Below are 17,558 nucleotides of genomic sequence, written 5' to 3'. Positions count from 1 at the left end.
AGTAAGATTTTTCCCGATAAACCATGGGATTTTTTACATGACTAGGAAGCATGGTTTTACTATATTTGGCCTATATGTTTATGATTTTGCTTCTTTGACACAATGAATTTGTGTCTAGTCTGATAATTTCTGTGGTTTTTAACTCAGCAGTAGTCAGTCACTCACTGTCAGCTGTCATCCTTTGCTTGTTCTATTTCTTTCTTTTAGGTTTAGGGGATGTCAAATTTTAGGGTTTATAACTTACCTTTATGATATTGAGGTTATGTGTAATTATAGCCCTGATTTAGTGGTGAAAGTTGGAACGGACTTTTTAATTTCCGTCGGTTCCGATTACAAAACTTGTGATTATGGAACATATTTTTCATTCTGATTTTTAAAATTCCAATTTCCGACATTTTCAGTTATTTTATTGGAATTAGTGTTATATAAAAAGTATTTGGAATTTTCGATTTCTGATCCGATTTAATTTTTTTTTTTTATTTTCCAAAAAAATGACAGATAATATTTGCATATGCTTCATGTTGGAGAGCCAAAATATTTCATTTTCTACTTTTCATATATAAAAAAAAAGAACTAGTTTCTTCCACAGTTTTGACTTTTATTTATTCGAGGGTTTAGAATTTTATGTGGCGTTGAAAGTAGGTGTCTGCAATCAAAACAAAATAGGTGTGCCGTGCAGTTAGAATTATATTAAGATTTATTATATGAGTAGTTTTAGTTTTGTGATTTCATGAAAGTGGGTTATTTTAGAAAATTTATAAGAGTTTTTGAAACTTTTTAAAAATGTTATTACTTGTGTAATTTTCAAAATTTTTGAAATTACGAAACATCTATAGGTTTTGGAATTTGAATGAATTTCTAGATTTCAACTTTTGGAATTGGAATAAGTTTTGTATTTCTGAAAAAAGAAAATTCCAAAAAGGTGTGGATTTTGAAACTATTGAAGTGTGGCTACATAAGATTACTGTAATCTGATCATACACTCACTATCGAAACAAAAGCGCCAGATTACATAAGAAAAACAAAGGGAAGAAATTAATAATTTACAGACTGATCTATTTATATATATACAAAATATATATATATATATATGTGCCGACGATGACGACTTTGATCAAAAGGGGGCAGAAACAATGTCTCTTATCCGTATTATATTATAAAAAATGCAGCTTTCATTGTATTCATCATCGTCTTCTTCGGCGTTTATGGCTGCCCTAACGCTCTCAAACCTTGATTTTGCTGCTCTTCTAACCACCGGCTCCGACACCTGCTCATTATCCACAATTTCAGTTCAATCGATCTGTTCAACTAATTATTAATATCATCGATCATAATACAAAACAAAGAAAATCAATTCGTTCTTCGATATTTTTTCGGAAACAGTCTTCTCCCCAGAAAATTATGGCTACGGATTTTATATATATAATATTATCTATAAAAAGATGATAAAATGAAAGAGTGAATTAACTAATTAAAGTACCTGAGTGAAAATGGCAGAAGCCTCCTGAATGGTTTTAGTGTTCATCACATGACGTGCCAATTCCTATTAACATATTTCAACAAAACAACTTAACACACACACCTTATGATAGATCTAGAGAGAGAGAGAGAGAGAGAGAGAGAGAGAGAGAGAGAGAGAGCTTGCCCTGGCTAGGTGGATCTGATGAATGTTGAGCGTACGAGGTTCATTCTCGATTGACGACTCTCTCTCTATTAATCTAAGACCTTCCTCCATTATATTATTCACTATATATATATTACCTCCGATTATTTTCTTCAACAAATTAAACATACACAGTATGTATGAATGTTTATAATTTCAACGTAACACACAGTAGATATATACTAATATGTAATGAGTATCGTCTTTTTATAATGCCGGCCTGGCCGGTTAATTTTAATTGAATTTCATGATTACGTGTGACTCTTTCCAACACGTGGCAGCGCATATCCAGGTCGTTGTGGCTTGGAAAAATATTTGTTCAGAAATGGTAAAGTTTGAGACTTGTATATATGGGGGTGTTAGTGTGTTGGCCAAACGGGTGATATCCACGTGTACAATAATTGTATCTGTCTGTCTGCATCATCGCCGTTAATGTTGGTCCCACCCCTAATTATTCGTTTTAGCCGTACGTGATCAAGTTTTCTAGTGCTTCCACTTTACGCCCCTTTGTATTAATTAAGCGCCTAATTCCAAAAATACCCATAATAAGAGCACTTTGGCCGGTTGGCATTGTGATTTTTTTATGTCTTGCACAATAAAATTAGTATATTTTTACCTTTTTTTTGTAAACAACCAACACCGTAGTATTTCATACTAAAAGCAATGTTATTGTTTCAAATAAGGGATTATTTTGTATGGGCATATTACAAATAAGCCCATCAGTGGGAACTTATTCATAAAGAGATTCAGACAATATTCTCCTTTACCAATAAGTCCACACATGGTCCAGATTTATGTAAAGGACTAAAATAACTCCTCTTACTTTAATATGCTCCAATTTCATCCTTAACTTACTTTAACTTCAATTTGACCCCAACTTTCACAAATTATTCAATTTTGACCCAAAACTTTTTTTTTTTCACAAATTTTTTTTTTCAAAAACTTTTTTTTCCCGCCGGATTCCGGCGTTGACTTTTTAATTTTTTTTTTTTTTTTTTTTTTTTTTTTTCCGGATTCCGGTGTTGACCGGCGGTCAACGCCGGTCTCCGGCGTTGACTTTTTAATTTGTTTTTTTTTTTTTTTTTTTCTTCCGGATTCCGGCGGTCAACGCCGGTCTCCGGCGTTGACTTTTTAATTTTTTTTTTTTTTTTTTTTTTTTTTTTTTTTTTTTTTTTCTGTAACTTTTTTTTTCCGTTTAAACAGCAATATTGCTGTGAATGACAGTAGTATTAACTATATTACTGTTAAACACAGTAAAATTAACTAAACTATAGTTTAACACATTGATATTGCTATATTAATCTCTAGCACATTAATATTAACACAACAAAATTCATTATTATTGTATAATAAAGTAATATTACTATGTTGTCCGTTCAACAAATGTAAACAAAATAAAAAAAACCAAAAGAATTAATATTACTGTGAGTGACAGTAATATTACTATAGCAACAGTAATATTACAATAGTAGACAGTAATATTATTACGTTACTTCGTGAATAACTCGAACAAAACAAACACCCCAAAAAAATAATAATATTGATGTTGTTGACAGTAATATTATTGTGTTTACAGTTATTTTACTGTCAACGACAGTAATATAATTACGTTGACTTGTCAACAAATCAAAAAAAATAAAAAAAAATAATAATAAATAAAAAAATATAATATTGCATTAATTTACTGTCAACGGCAGCACAATTACATAAATGTAATGTCAACGGCAGTACAATTACGTTAATTAACTATCATTGACAGTATAATTACGCTAAATTACTGTCAGTGACAGCACAATTACGGTCAACGTGTAGCGGCGGGCGTGGAAAAACAAAACAAACCAAACAAAAAAAAAAAAACTTAAAAAAACACTAAAGAAAGAGACCGCCGGAAACCGGCGAAAAAATCCGGAAGAAAAGAAAAGAAAAAAAAAAGAAAAAAGAAAAAAAAAAAAAAAAAAGTCAACGCCGGAGACCGGCGTTGACCGCCGGAATCCGGAAAAAAAATCCGGAAGAAAAAAAAAAAAAAAAAAAAGAAAAAAAAAAAAAGTTTAAAAAGTCAACGCCGGTCAACGCCGGAATCCGGCGGCAAAAAAAAGTTTTTGAAAAAAAAAATTTTTTTGAAAAAAAAAAAATTTTGGGTCAAAATTTAATAATTTGTGAAATTTGGGGTCAAATTGAGATTAAATTAAGTTAAGGATGAAATTGGAGCATATTAAATTATACTCCAAAAAAAAGTCAAAATTGAATTTTTGTGGTCAAAATTGAACTTTTATGGACAAAATTGATTAATTTGGATTACAATTAAGAATTGGGTATAAATGATTGAGGGTAATATTGGGATATACATGAATGTTTCCTTTAGTTATAATAAATATTAAAGGGATGGGCTTATTGGTGAAAGAGATATGTCCCCTATACCTAGAATAATAAACATGCTTGGTTGGGGACTTTTGCATAAAAATCCCATTTTGTAAAACCCCCTTATTTCCAAATTGGGGAAATATGCAATACACCCCTTATTTAGAAAATATTTTGAACTAAACCCAATTGACTTTAAAGATTTTTTCTATAACCCACATTCCAATCTAAATTAGTGAGACCCCCTTACCAGCCATGATAAGACTAAAGTGCCCATATGTGTTAGGTTTTTAATATAATACAATTTTATTTCTCCGTCAATTTCATTCTCTCGGTTCTCGCTCTCTCTCTTTCATCCTCTTGCTTCTTTTTTTCTCTGTTCACAATTTTTTTTCTTTCTTTCTTTTCTTTTTCTTCTTTTTTTCTTTTTCCTTCTTCTTCACATCTGCAGACCGCCACCGCCGGAGTCACCCTTCAAACGCCGTCGGCCGAAACCCGTTGCAGGAGGCCCTCCTCCACCGATGTTGGAGATCGTCTCCCCCCTCGTCGAACACCACCACATCAATGCCTGGTACAATTGGCGGCGGCGCCTTCCCCACCTTGTCGCTGCCTCCGTCAGATTTCTACATGGAGATTTCCCTTCTCTCAACGCGGAATACCAATATATACTATATTAATTGGTAAATTTTATTTTTTTATTTTTCTCGAATTAATTGTCGAACTAGCAATAGAATATGTTATGGATCTGGATTTTCAGTTCTATTATTTGTTTGTTATGAACGCATACATTGATTTTCAATTATTCTGGATTTTATTAATTTTTGTGTTATTCTGCATATATTGAATGTTTAGATCTGGAAAACCCATTGAATTACGAGATTTGTCGGTTGTAGTGCAATGTATTTTAGAGAGTAGTCACATTAAACAGAGTAGTCATGTTTAACAACTTAGTTATATTTTGTCCTTTTTTTTGTAGTGTTGCATAAGTTCAATAGTGTAGTCATATTTGACAAAGAAGATCAAACGGAAGATTAAGTGCAGTCGGTGCAACCGAGTTGGATACCGCAACAAAAAAACATGTTCGATGGCCATTGTTGAAGGATCACATTAGTTATTTTTGTTTTTTCGTAGTCATTTTTTTTCTTTTTGCAATGTATTTTGCTGTTAATATTGCAAGTTTTTTCAAGTGCTGATTACTTGTAGTCACATTACGCAGAACCTAGTCACATAATAGTCATATTCCCACTGTCCTGTTCAGTCTGTTATACAAACTGTAGTCACATAATAGTCATATTCATTCTTCTACTCTCTGTTAATTATAATGTTTTACAAAGCACAGTCACATTCACATAATAGTCATATTCTTACTGTTAATCCTGTTCAGTCTGTCATACAAACTATAGTCACATAATAGTCATATTCATGCTTCTACTGTCTGTTAATTATAATATTTTACAAAGCACAGTCACATTCACATAATAGTCATATTCTTATTGTTATATTTATAATTATGCTTCTACAATATGTTAATTACACTGTTATACACAGCGTAATCACATAATAACCATATTCAACTATAGTCATATTCGGAGTTGTAAATCTGTCGAGAAAAAAGAATATCAATTTTTTGTTTAAAAAAAATTTTAAAAAAATATTTTTTTATTAAAAAATATTAAAAAATAAAAAATAAATACAAAAAAATTGCTATAAAATCCGAAAATAATACAAAATAAAAAAAAATAAAAAAATCATATTTTTTGATTTGGTAGCAATTTTTTAGAAATTTGGAAGTAGATTTTTAGGAATTAGATTATTGTTATGGAAAGAGATAAAAAATGAATAATTGAGACTAATTATGCTATTGATATAAGGGTAGAATTGGAACTACAAATTCTAGGGGTTATCACAAAGAAAGATTTAAGGGTTGGACATATCACCATTTATTATCTATATGAGGGGTTTATTGCTAATGATCCCTTCCAAATTATATAGAACTAATTATCAAGTGGATTACACTCTAGGGGAAACCCCCCTCATTACGAAAATATTTTGACATACTCCATGGGCTACCCTGAAGTTCCTATAATACCCTTCTAAAATCAGTTTTAACCCTAGCCACTCACGCTTCCTTCTTCTCCCAGATTCAAAATCCCGCCTCTACAAACCTCTCACCGGCGAAATTGTTTCTCGGAGCCATAACTCTCTCTCCGGTGGTCGGAATTCGATGGTTTAACTACCGTTGGATTCCTCTCATCGAGCTCTTTCTTTTGGTGGTGATTTCATTTAGTTTCGAGCGCGGATCTGTTTCTGCAATTTTTTTTTATTCGAGGACGGTGGTCTTGCCGGAGCTTTATTTTGTGTTCCACCCGTCGAAAATTGACGGGTCACCCACCGTTGGATTTCTCTCGTCGGGATCTATATTTTGATGGTAATTTCGTTTATTTTTATGTTTTCAGATTTATTTCTATATTTTTTTGCATTTGTGGGCGCGCGGAACCGTGGGTGGTTATTAGCGGCGTCTAGGGTGTTGGTAGGTGGCGAGGGGGGGTGAGGAGTTACTGTCTGTTTGATTTAAAATCTGTAGCATTTCCCTGCAATAACCTCTCTCTCTATCTCTCGATCTCTTAGTGTTTGTTGATTTTTGAGTGTTTTGATGCTTTTCTTCAAATTTTGTTGATTTGCACTAAAATAATTTCTTTTTATTTTTGATTTTTATATTGCAGCTTAATGAAGGCCATTGATCCTTTCCTTGAAGGTGTCAATTTTTTTTTTAAGTTAGATCTGATTTGTTCAACAGACTGTATAGTATACATTATTGTACATTACTATACATTACTATAGTAACATGTAGTTACATATGAGTATATTTGTGCATTTTCGATTTGTATTTTATTGGTTCTGATGTAGTTTATAATAAAAATACTGAAATTTGTAAATTTTTGTTGGGGTTTTATGAATTTATTTTGTATAAGTCAGTATTCGTGTGTGTATACAATTGATCGACTAAAAATATGGGGGAAAAAAACGAACATAACTATGAATTACTATAGGTACTATAGTTACATGTAGTTATTTTTAGTACTGTAAACATATTGTTTTGAAAATTAAAAAAAAAATTAAAAAAAAAATTAAAAAATTAAATATATATATATATATATATATATATATATAACAAACAAATTTATAAAAAAAAAAGGAAAATAATAATAAATAAATCAGCGAATGATAAATGCAGGACCATAAATGCTGAATGCAGTTTGGCCGAAAATTGCATATAAGGGTAGTATTATACTTTCACCTCTCCAGGGGGTACGTCAAAGGATGATTTGGGTTTGGGTTTATCCCTAGTTTATTTGGTGGCTAGGGGGTATGTAAAATAACCTCTTCAAATAATAATATTATTGTCTTGGTCTGCAATATTAATGTCTCATACAGTAATATTTTTGTTAATATAGTATTTTTACTATCTTGGTCGGAAATACTACCGTCTCATACAGTAATATTGTTTAGAAATAACAAAAGAGATTAAAAAAACAAAAGTCAATGCACCGGTGAAGGTCAAAAATTGGGATCAACAACGATTTTTGGATGGTATGTGAAGAAGACGAAGAAGGTGGGGGTTTGAGAATATAAAGGAGAAGAGTGTGAGAATTTTGTACGGGAAGATTTTTTATGTTAATGTGGTATTGATTCTCATTTAGGTATCAATGTCACTACCTATTTATTACCTATTTGCTATCTAATTTTTATTTAAGTAGTATTAAATTAGGGATTATTAGTGAAAACCCCCTAATACATTAGGTTAAATAAGAATGACTATACCCCTATTTTACATATTAGTGAAAACCCTCTTATTCCATATTTCAATTTAACATAAATCCAAATTTTGAGTAGTATACCTGTATTACCCTTGATTCAAATAACAAACCCTATTTTTTCCCCTCTCCATTTTCTCTCACCAGCCCCCTACCTCTCCCGCGTTTCTTTCCCCTGCCGCCGCCCCCCACCTCCGCCCTTCCACCTCCAGTTCTCCAATAATCGGAAATTATCCATAACAATGAGATATTCGCTATACAAAGCAAGGATGGTGGTGGTTTCAGCCACAACGGCGGCAGAGAAGCTGTAGAAAATGTATTCAGGGAGGTAAAAGATTTTTCTGGAGGAGATGAGATTTATGGCTATGAAACTGCACACAAAGGACCAATCGAAGGAATGGGAGAAGGAGCCCCAGGGTCAGCCTATTGCTAAGTGCAACCCTAATGTGGAGGATTGTGGAGAAAGTGTGAGTACTGAGTATACTCGAATTTGAGTTTTTATTTCTATGTTTTTGTTTGGGAATATTGGTGTTCTTTTATTTTCTTTGTTTGTTTAGATATGCTAATAATGGTGGTTTGCGATGAGAAAATCAAGAAATTACGAAAATGCTCGAAGCAAACTATTTGATCGGTCTTGATGTGTTGCGATAGTCATGTCGCTTTAATTTTGTTAAAATAGTTGTTTTTGTCATTTTTGTAGTTTATTTTTCTGTTTTTTATAGTTGTTTTGTACTTTTATTAGTTGTTTATGTTATTTATATAGTTGTTTTTCTTAGCATTATATTTCAATTGTTTTGTTACCTTTTGTAGTTAATTTATGACTTTTGTCGGTGTTTTTTATATTTTTATTTTTAGACTCATTCTTATTAAAAAAAAATTCTCACTAATAGTCCCATTAAATTAAGAAATAAGTGATATTTGAAATAATCGTCCCTTATACAAAATTATTATTAAAAATATTCACCAAATTATGCAAGAATTTGTTGGATCATGCAATTCTGTAATGTAGTTCATTTTGGCATTATTAGATATTTTAATCATTGCCCTCTCATCTAAACACGGTTCCTTCGGCCCTACACCCGATGATAAATACCGGATGGATCTTCTGCTGCCACATGTTTCTTTTTTTATTTTTCTAAAACCCTTAAAGGTAAACCCTAGCGGGGAATCTATTATAAAATACAAAAAAGAAACACGTGGCTATAGAAGACCCACCCGGTATTTATCAGCGGGTGTAGGGTCGAACAAATCTCTAAACACCCATTACGGTAATTCAATTGAATTTTATAAAATCCAACAAATAGATATATACTTCCTCCGTTCCCTATTAAGTGTCGTTTTTGGCTTTGCACAAGGATTAAAAAGCTCAATAAATGTAGCTTGATTTTAGGTAAAATATATTAGAAAGACTAAAATAACCTTGATTATTTAATAATGTGGTAAGAGATAGTTAATACTTATAGTTGAATTAATAAGGTTAAAACAGGAAAAAATGAATTTAATGCAGTATTGGAAATCTAAAGTGGCATATAATATGGAACAAAAATATTTTTAAGAGACAGTTATTGTGGAACAGAGGGAGTAAAGTTTATTTTCTGTAGTTTCAAATATTTGAATTCTAAAGCCTTTAAATTTGGATAGTTTGTATAATTCTAAAATAGTAATATTATTATATGGAAAAAGTAGCGAAATGTAGTTGAGGAAAATTTTACTTCCAAAAAATAATTAGAGAAAACCCCCTTAGCTAATATTCCATTCATATGTTATTTTTATAATATCCTATCCTTAATTGTCCAATATATTCTGTCAAACCCTAATCTCATGTTTCCTTCATCACATCTTCTTTCTCGTTTCTTTCTTCTCTCTTCTCAGTTTTTTTTTTTTCTCTCTATTTTCTCTGGCAACAGCCTCGACATTGGTCACAAGGGCAGAATCAACCGACGAAGAAGAGCAGGCGCAATGAGGACCACATCCTTCGGTTCTAGCATGTTGATCCGGAAGGGAGAGGAGCGGAACCACCCACCGCCAGTTAAAGTTTCCTGGAGTTTTATGAAGATTAGATTGTCGTGGTACCTTATATCGGCGGCGGAGAGTGGTAGTGCAGCAGACGGCGGATGCAAGAATTTATCGAAGTGGGGTGGTGATAGTGTGATGTGGCGGCGGAGTGTTGACGATGGAGAGCAGATCTAGGTTCTTTTGGTAGATTGAGCGGATGACGGCACATGTAGATAAATTCGCGCAAGCTGAACCCTTAGTCGACTACGTGCTTTAGTAGTCAATTAAGTTAATCGACTATGCTCTGAGTGTTAATCGACAGTTTTGGTAGTCGATTAAGGTTACTTGATTTCATTTTTTAATTCATTTTTGGATTTTTGTGTATTGATTCCAATTTATGTATATTATTTGTTTTGTAAACAAAATATTGATTTTCATTTTTATATAGTTGTGTTTTTTTATATTTTAGTAGTCAGTTTCTTAATCGGTATGCTTTATCGTAGTCGATTAATATACCTGATAGAGAATGAAAAGTCAGGGCAAATTACGACCATCCCCTTGAGGTATGGCCAAATTACGAAAAAACAGACTCGAAAATAAGGTTGCAATGAGTTTCGGTTTCGAAAACCCAAATACGAAGTCTTGGGTTTCCACCGGTGGCGGCGACCGGAATATAAAAAACCAAGAAGAAGTCAACTTTTGCTCCTCCACGCACGGCCTAGATCCTGGCGTAATCCACCAGCAACATTCCCAAAAACTTAATCGTGTAAATTGTTATTCTTTTTTTTAGGATGATTTTGACTAAATAATGTTTTTCTTCACAAAATTGGGTGAACTTTTTTGTTGAATTTCTTAAGTTTTGTTGTTGAATTTGGATTTAGAAATTAAAATTGACCCAAAGGTGGTGTGGAGAAGGAGACGAAAGCGAGGAAAAGAGAAATGGGGTAAAATTGTCTAAAATATCATAAATGTAAAAGTTAAAGTGCCACATCAGCAAGAGCATATGGACTTTTAACGGAAATGCTGTTTTGATTCATTTTGAAGTTCATGAGATATTTAATACGTTGGTTATAGTTCAGATAGGCAAAATGAACTTAACCCTTAAAAAAATGGATAGCTGAAATTAGAAATAGACTTTTCTCAAATGGTGCAAAATAGTTTACATGTTGAAAGTTATATCATCAAAAAGCCCATAATCGTACATATTTTTTCATAGTATTTTGTTTATATAATGGTAACTTTCTTATTCTTATTAGTTTTCAAATGATGTTGATTAAATAGACCGCAAACATTTTAATGTTGTTGTCTCGGAGCAACCTTAATTTCCTAATTCTTTTTCTAATATTTGAATTAATCATTTTCTTTTACTTTTTAAATGTTAAATTACATATGCATCCTCTAAGGTTTAGATGTTACGGCACTCAAAAGTGGAAACTAGCCGAACTCTACCTCATTTTTTTTGTAAGCTCGGTGTCACGGACTTGTTCTTTTTACAACGAACTGTGCAGCCTTATTTCATTTTCAGCCCTCGCTATAGCTAAGTTAGTCTCCCCCGAATGTGGTGTGAATGTCGAATGTGGTGCAAATGCCAAGTGATGGAAGAGGAACAAATAATTTAAGATAAGAAAATGTGGTGTGAATGTCAAATGTGGTGCAAATGCCAAGTGATGAAAGAGGAACAAAGAATTTAAGATAAGAGACCTTTGTAGGAAAATACTTGTATTGCTCGAGTGGTTACAATTGTTTGGATACTTACAGATGAAGTCCCTATTCCTATTTATACCAGACCACCTACTCAATGGATAGTGGAGATCTGTTTGATCTAATGGTTAGGAGTTATTCACTAGAAAACTCCAAAGAATTCCTATAAAATCTTATTAACAAAAGAAAAGATTCAAAAACCATAAGAATTAAGAAACCCTAAGGACAATCTTTCCCGCTGACTTGAAGGTTATTGTTGTACATATCTTATTTAACATCTTATAATATTTTCTTATTCAATTTTTGAATTTAATTTTATAATTATCATTTTCAATATTTTTTCGCATAATGTTTGTCGATCATATACCTATCATTTTTCAAAGTATTTTTTTACCAATTTCAAAAGAAAAAATATTACTTTGTGCAAATATCTTTAATGATGTAAAATATAAACCCATTAATGATTCATTAAAATATCAAGCATAATAAATATTATTATAACATTGGAGTATAGAAAATTATGATTACTTGAGGAAATAATTTTTATGATTGTAAATATAAACCCATTAATAATTCAATAAAATATAAAGCATAATAAATATTACTGTATCATTGGAGTATAAAAAATTATGATTACTTGTGAAAATATTTTTAATGATCATAAATGTAAACCCATTAATAATTCAATAAAATATAAAGTATAATAAATATTATTGTAACTCCGTGGTAGTTTAGTGTATTTGAAGCCTACTTACATTGGACACTGCATATACAATTTTAGACTACAATTGCGATTTTATTTTGTACACAACTTTATATTTTTATTTTGTTAAAGTCTATAACGATGTGTCTTAATAGGTTTACCATTAGACCTAAATAGATATAAAGAAAATAGAATACTAAATGAATTGAAATGTACACTTGAATACATAAATATGATAATTATTTTACTTTTGACAATTTTATTTTTTACATACTTTTGAAGAATTATTCTTATAATGACGTATTTTAATAAGTTTTCCATTAGGCCTAAATAGAAGTAAATAAAATATAAAATGAATTAAAATACACTTGAATACGACAATATGATAATTATTTTACTTTTGACAATATTATTTTCTTCATACTTTTGAAATATTATTCTTATTTTGAATTAAGTATATTATTATATATGCCTAGTTATTTAACATGACAAATACAATTTAGGCTATAGTTGCGATTTTATTTTGTATACAAATTTGAATATATTTATTTTGCATAAAGTTTATAGTGTATTTTAATGGGATTGCCATTAGAGCAACTTCAATGGGGAGATATCAAAATGGAGCATTAAATATTCATTTGATACTTGATATAATACTTTGATACCTCTTGAAAAAAAATTCACTCCAACCACAAGTATCAAATAGATTATCAAATTTTAAATATATGAATAATTATATTTTTAAATGTCACGTGTCAAATAGTGATAGGTTAATTGGGTGGTTATATTTTTGATACCTTATTTTCCAGGGATTATTTTTGCACCTCCGGGTGGTTAAGTATCAAAATAATTCTCCATTTAATGCCTCCATTGGAGGAGGATTTTTTAATTTTAAAGCATCAAAGTGGTAATTTTTTAGTTTAATACCTCATTTAATGCCTCCATTGAAGTTGCTCTTAGGCCTAAATAGAATTAAAGAAAATACAATGCAAAATGAATTGAAATGTACACTTGAATACAAAAAAATATGGTAATTATTTTATTTTTGACAATATTATTTGCTTCATACTTTTGAAATATTCTTATTTTGAAATAAATATATAATTAAATAATGATTAGTAATATATATGTCTCGTTTATTGCACATGTCAAAATTCTTGTGTCTACAAAGGAAGGGTTCAAGAAAGTTTTCTAGAATCATCTAAGAATTTATACAAAGCCTACTTACATTCGGTCAACTTGGGCCTAATCCTATATGAGCTAAGTCTTGGACTCTTTAACCCCTCAACCCAAATGAAACGACAAAGGGTTGGGCCAAGACTTGCGGACCGTAACATTAGGCTTATAATCATTTTATTATTATTATTATTATTATTATTATTATTATTATTATTATTATTATTATTATTATTATTATTATTATTATTATTATTATTATTATTATTATTATTATTATTATTATTATTATTATTATTATAATTATAAGCTATTTATATTATAATAAAAAAATGAACTGAAGTTAATTTTAATAATTCTATATGTAGTTATTATATTATGATTATTGTATTAGATATTTGAAGGGGAAAAATAGCTCGCGTCATGAACTCATAAACAACATGAGTAAAAGGGCTCGAGCTCGAGCTCGTCAGAAAGCGTCAGCTAATAAAACTCGAGATGTAGTTCTAACCGATTCATAGCCTCATGGTCCAACTCATTACATTCTACTCGTATTTCACACTAGCATCTACAAGAAAACTGTATGATCTACGTTTTAAGATTTTTACATATATTAAAAATGTTAAATATGGTTGAATCTTAGGATAAACACATAAAAAGGAGCAAAGTAATATTTATCATTTAATGAGGAGATAATAGGTAATTAATGTTTAATGCAAAACATGAAAAATTGCATTTAATGTATTATTTAAATTATAATTGATCGATAATTTGAAAAAAATAAAGAAATGCTCTAAGGCGGCATATAATTTAAATCTAGAGGATATATAATAATTAAAATATTAACCCAAAAAAAAAGAGAATATAATGCAATTCTTGTTTCTTTTGAGGGAAAAAATGAAAAAGCAAAAAAAAAAAACAAAAAAGAAAAAGAAAAGGGAAAAGAGGGAATTCCGTTTACAGCTCACTTCACAGTTGTACGTTACGTCCTACTGCCGTTCGGAATCTTTTCTCTCTCTCTTCACTTTCTCTCTCTAAAACAATTTCCTCATAATCTCCACCACCACACCACCACCGCACTACCATTCTTTGTCAATTGTTATCCCTACCAAACCTTCCCCAATGAATTAGTAATCCCTATTCCCACCCTCAATCGCAATGCACGACTCCACCCATCATCTCAAACCCCAGCAGCAGCAGCAGCAGCGCCCGCCGCTGCATCGCCGCCGCCACTGGTGCTGCTCCTTCACCACTCCACCTCTCAGCCCCGATAACCCCGTCCTCTCCCGCTCCCGCTCTTCTTCCTCCTGTAATAAAAAGACCGAACTCCAACATCACCACCAGAAGCTCCCCCTCGCCCGCCGCATACTCTCCCCTGGCCGGGTTTCCCCAATTTCCGACAACCCCGTAATCACTCACAAAACCCCCAGAAAAGTTCAAGCATCCCCCAATTTGCCTCCGCCTCCGGCTGATTCGGAAATTAGTACCAGAGACGAGGGTAATCTGGGTAATTTTGATGTTAGGTTAAATCTCAAGGGGAAGAATGGAGGATCCTTGATTCTCGAGCTGGGTTCGGAGGTTTTGACTGCCAATAGCCCTGTTTTTGCCGATTTGATTGCTGATTATCGCAAGAATGTGAGTGGCTTTTGTAGGATTGAAGTGCCTAATGTGGATAATCTGAACGTGTTCCGAGACACGATTGAGCTTATGTTTGATGATGATATTCCGAAGAAGCTCCTCAAGATTGGGGTTTTCCGGGCTATCGATATACTTGAGGTATATTTCTTCTTCTTTGTTTCCTTTGGAATGCAATATAATTTAGCAGTTCTGGTCTCTTTGTTGGATTTATTACACAATTCCGAAACATTTTATGTTCCCCTTCTGTTGTTGCAGTGTATCATATTTAGGCGTAGATACCGATTCCCTTCCGTGTTCAGATATCGAAAAATATTTTTTCATGCAATAAAGAAGATATGCCGATAATATTGATTCATTCTATGCTTTTGGCCCCCATTTATTGGTGGATTTGATTGCGTTGTTGTTTTCGTTGTTGTTTTCTGAGGTGAAAGACTTGGATTTGGTCTTCAGTTATTTTCAGTTGAAACTAATTCTAACCCAGAATCGATTTTTTTTTCTTCGTTAGTTTTAATATGGAAGTAAAGGGTGTTAGGTTTGCACGTAATCTGTTATTGACGAATGGGGTTAGTAATTAGATTTAAAACCCTCCCTCCAAATCTTCCAATCCATATGCACTCGAAGAGATGTGTAACTGAATTTGAATTACTTATCTTATTTTCCACACAACCTCAAGTTTAACTAAATAAGTGGTTTAACCACTTGTTGGAGTGAATCATTGACCAAACTGAGAGAAATGCAGCTTTGAATATCTTAGGTGTTTCCGAATCATAAAATTTGTGCGGCTGGTAAAATAAATAATTTACCATGGAAATTACTATCAGGTGATGGCTGAACTTTGACGTATGAATTTAGTTCCTTCTCATGTTGAGACAGTGAGTTTGCATGTGTTCTAGATTTCGCACGAAGCTTACGATCGTGAAACTCTTGATTTGGGGTGGGGTGAGCCGGGGATTACATTTTTTTTTCTTCTTTTTTTTTTAGCCTTTTAAACTTCTTAAACAAAATAGAGAAGGATAGGAACAAACTCATCAAGTATTAATTTTCCTCATTCATTAAACCAAATAGCTGCTGTTGTTTTATCCTCTGATCAATAGTTTTGATTTTCTCACGTTCTACATTGTCAAGTTTCGAAACCCAAATAAACAAAGATAAGGTTTTTTTTTTTTTTTTTCCTAGGCCAACTCTCTCGTATCATATTAAAAAGTTTATAGGCTTTTAACATCAATTTTTATTCATTCTGTCAATTATTTATTTTTTTCGATTCTCTTGAAATCTACTATAACTCCTTGACTTCAATTTTCAGGTATCATCGAGCATCAAGTTCAGCAGGGGTATTTCTTCATGTATAAAGTACCTCGAGGCAGTACCATGGACCGAAGAAGAGGAGGAAAAGCTAAGGGAACTATTTCCAAAACTCAAAAACATCGATAATGCTAAAACAACAGACATCTCAGACATCTCAGACAGACTCATTTCCCTCAATTCTACCGATTCCCATCAAACACTAACGAAACAGCTCATTTATTCCATCACCGCTTCAACCAATACCAATTCAAGAAACGACCTAAAGTCATTGGTCAAGGCTCTAATATGCAAAAGCTCCGTCTACGAAAAAGACTCCCCCGATCTAAACAAAGGCGACATATACTCAGTTTGCGAGTCGTGCCTAACCTCACTCACCACTCTTCTTCTAGAAGCTTCCGGTGCATCAGACAACAACGCAGGCAATAACAAAAACCCACCTCTGTTGGAGCGGATCTCGAGACAGGTGGACAACATTAATTGGCTGCTCGAAATCCTGCTCGACCACCACATGGCGGAGGAGTTTGTGGACATGTGGGCAAATCAAGAAGTGCTGCTCAAAATGCACGGGAACGCGTCCCCCATGGTTAGGTACGAGATTAGTAGAGTTTCGGCGATGCTGTTTATTGCAATGGGCACTCGAAAATTCCATTGTCCTGCGGAAACGAGATTAGGGCTTCTTAAAGTGTGGTTCCGGCCAATGCTGTCGGATTTCGGGTGGCTGCAGAGGTGTAAGAAGGGGCTCGATATGAAGGCGTTGGAAGATGCTATGGGCCAATCATTGCTTACGCTCCCGTTAAAAGAGCAGTATCCTTTGTTTATGGATTGGTTTCATTGCTTCTCCAAGAATGGTAGTGACTGCCCTAATCTTGGTAAAGCTTTTCAAATTTGGTGGAGGAGATCGTTTCAAAGGGGGTCCGAGACTTTTGCTATCGAATCTAGGTAAAAAACTGATGATGGTATCGAAACGAAATGTTTGTTCGTGTAGGGGGGGAGATCGATCAGGTATTGCTTCGTGGGGGTGTTTAATAATAATGTAGATTAATTAACTATGTAAAATTTCCCAACACTTTTTGTGCAAGTTGTAATGTAATCAGAAGGTTAAGCTTTTTATGTATTCATTTTTTACAGTTGTGTTTTTGAGCGCATTTGCGTTAGGCACCACCATCTAAGAGTTGCACTTGCGTTTGTGTGTAATGTTTGATAG

General features: G+C 32.7%; 2 protein-coding genes across 2 annotated transcripts; one reads left to right on the top strand and one right to left on the bottom strand.

Annotated features, from left to right (window-relative positions):
* Window positions 1–1,114: 1,114 nt before the first annotated feature.
* LOC105973166 (uncharacterized) lies at window positions 1,115–1,762 on the bottom strand. Its single transcript, XM_012998187.2, has 3 exons — window positions 1,646–1,762; window positions 1,481–1,543; window positions 1,115–1,267 (listed from the first exon to the last, which is right to left on the bottom strand). Exons 1-3 carry the CDS (start codon window positions 1,733–1,735, stop codon window positions 1,115–1,117), a joined length of 306 nt encoding a protein of 101 aa, XP_012853641.1. The 5' UTR covers window positions 1,736–1,762.
* A 12,542-nt stretch (window positions 1,763–14,304) lies between these two features.
* On the top strand, window positions 14,305–17,481 carry LOC105973233 (PRLI-interacting factor). The gene is made up of 2 exons (XM_012998251.2): window positions 14,305–15,187; window positions 16,353–17,481. Exons 1-2 carry the CDS (start codon window positions 14,570–14,572, stop codon window positions 17,295–17,297), a joined length of 1,563 nt encoding a protein of 520 aa, XP_012853705.2. The 5' UTR covers window positions 14,305–14,569; the 3' UTR covers window positions 17,298–17,481.
* Window positions 17,482–17,558: the final 77 nt, after the last annotated feature.

The sequence above is a fragment of the Erythranthe guttata genome, chromosome 8 (genome assembly GCF_056151865.1).
Source record: "Erythranthe guttata isolate IM_541 chromosome 8, IM_541, whole genome shotgun sequence".
In the NCBI taxonomy this organism is placed as follows: Eukaryota; Viridiplantae; Streptophyta; class Magnoliopsida; order Lamiales; family Phrymaceae; genus Erythranthe; species Erythranthe guttata.
The sequence above is the reverse complement of the archived record's forward strand: the minus strand, read 5'-3'. Positions and strand labels throughout refer to the sequence as shown.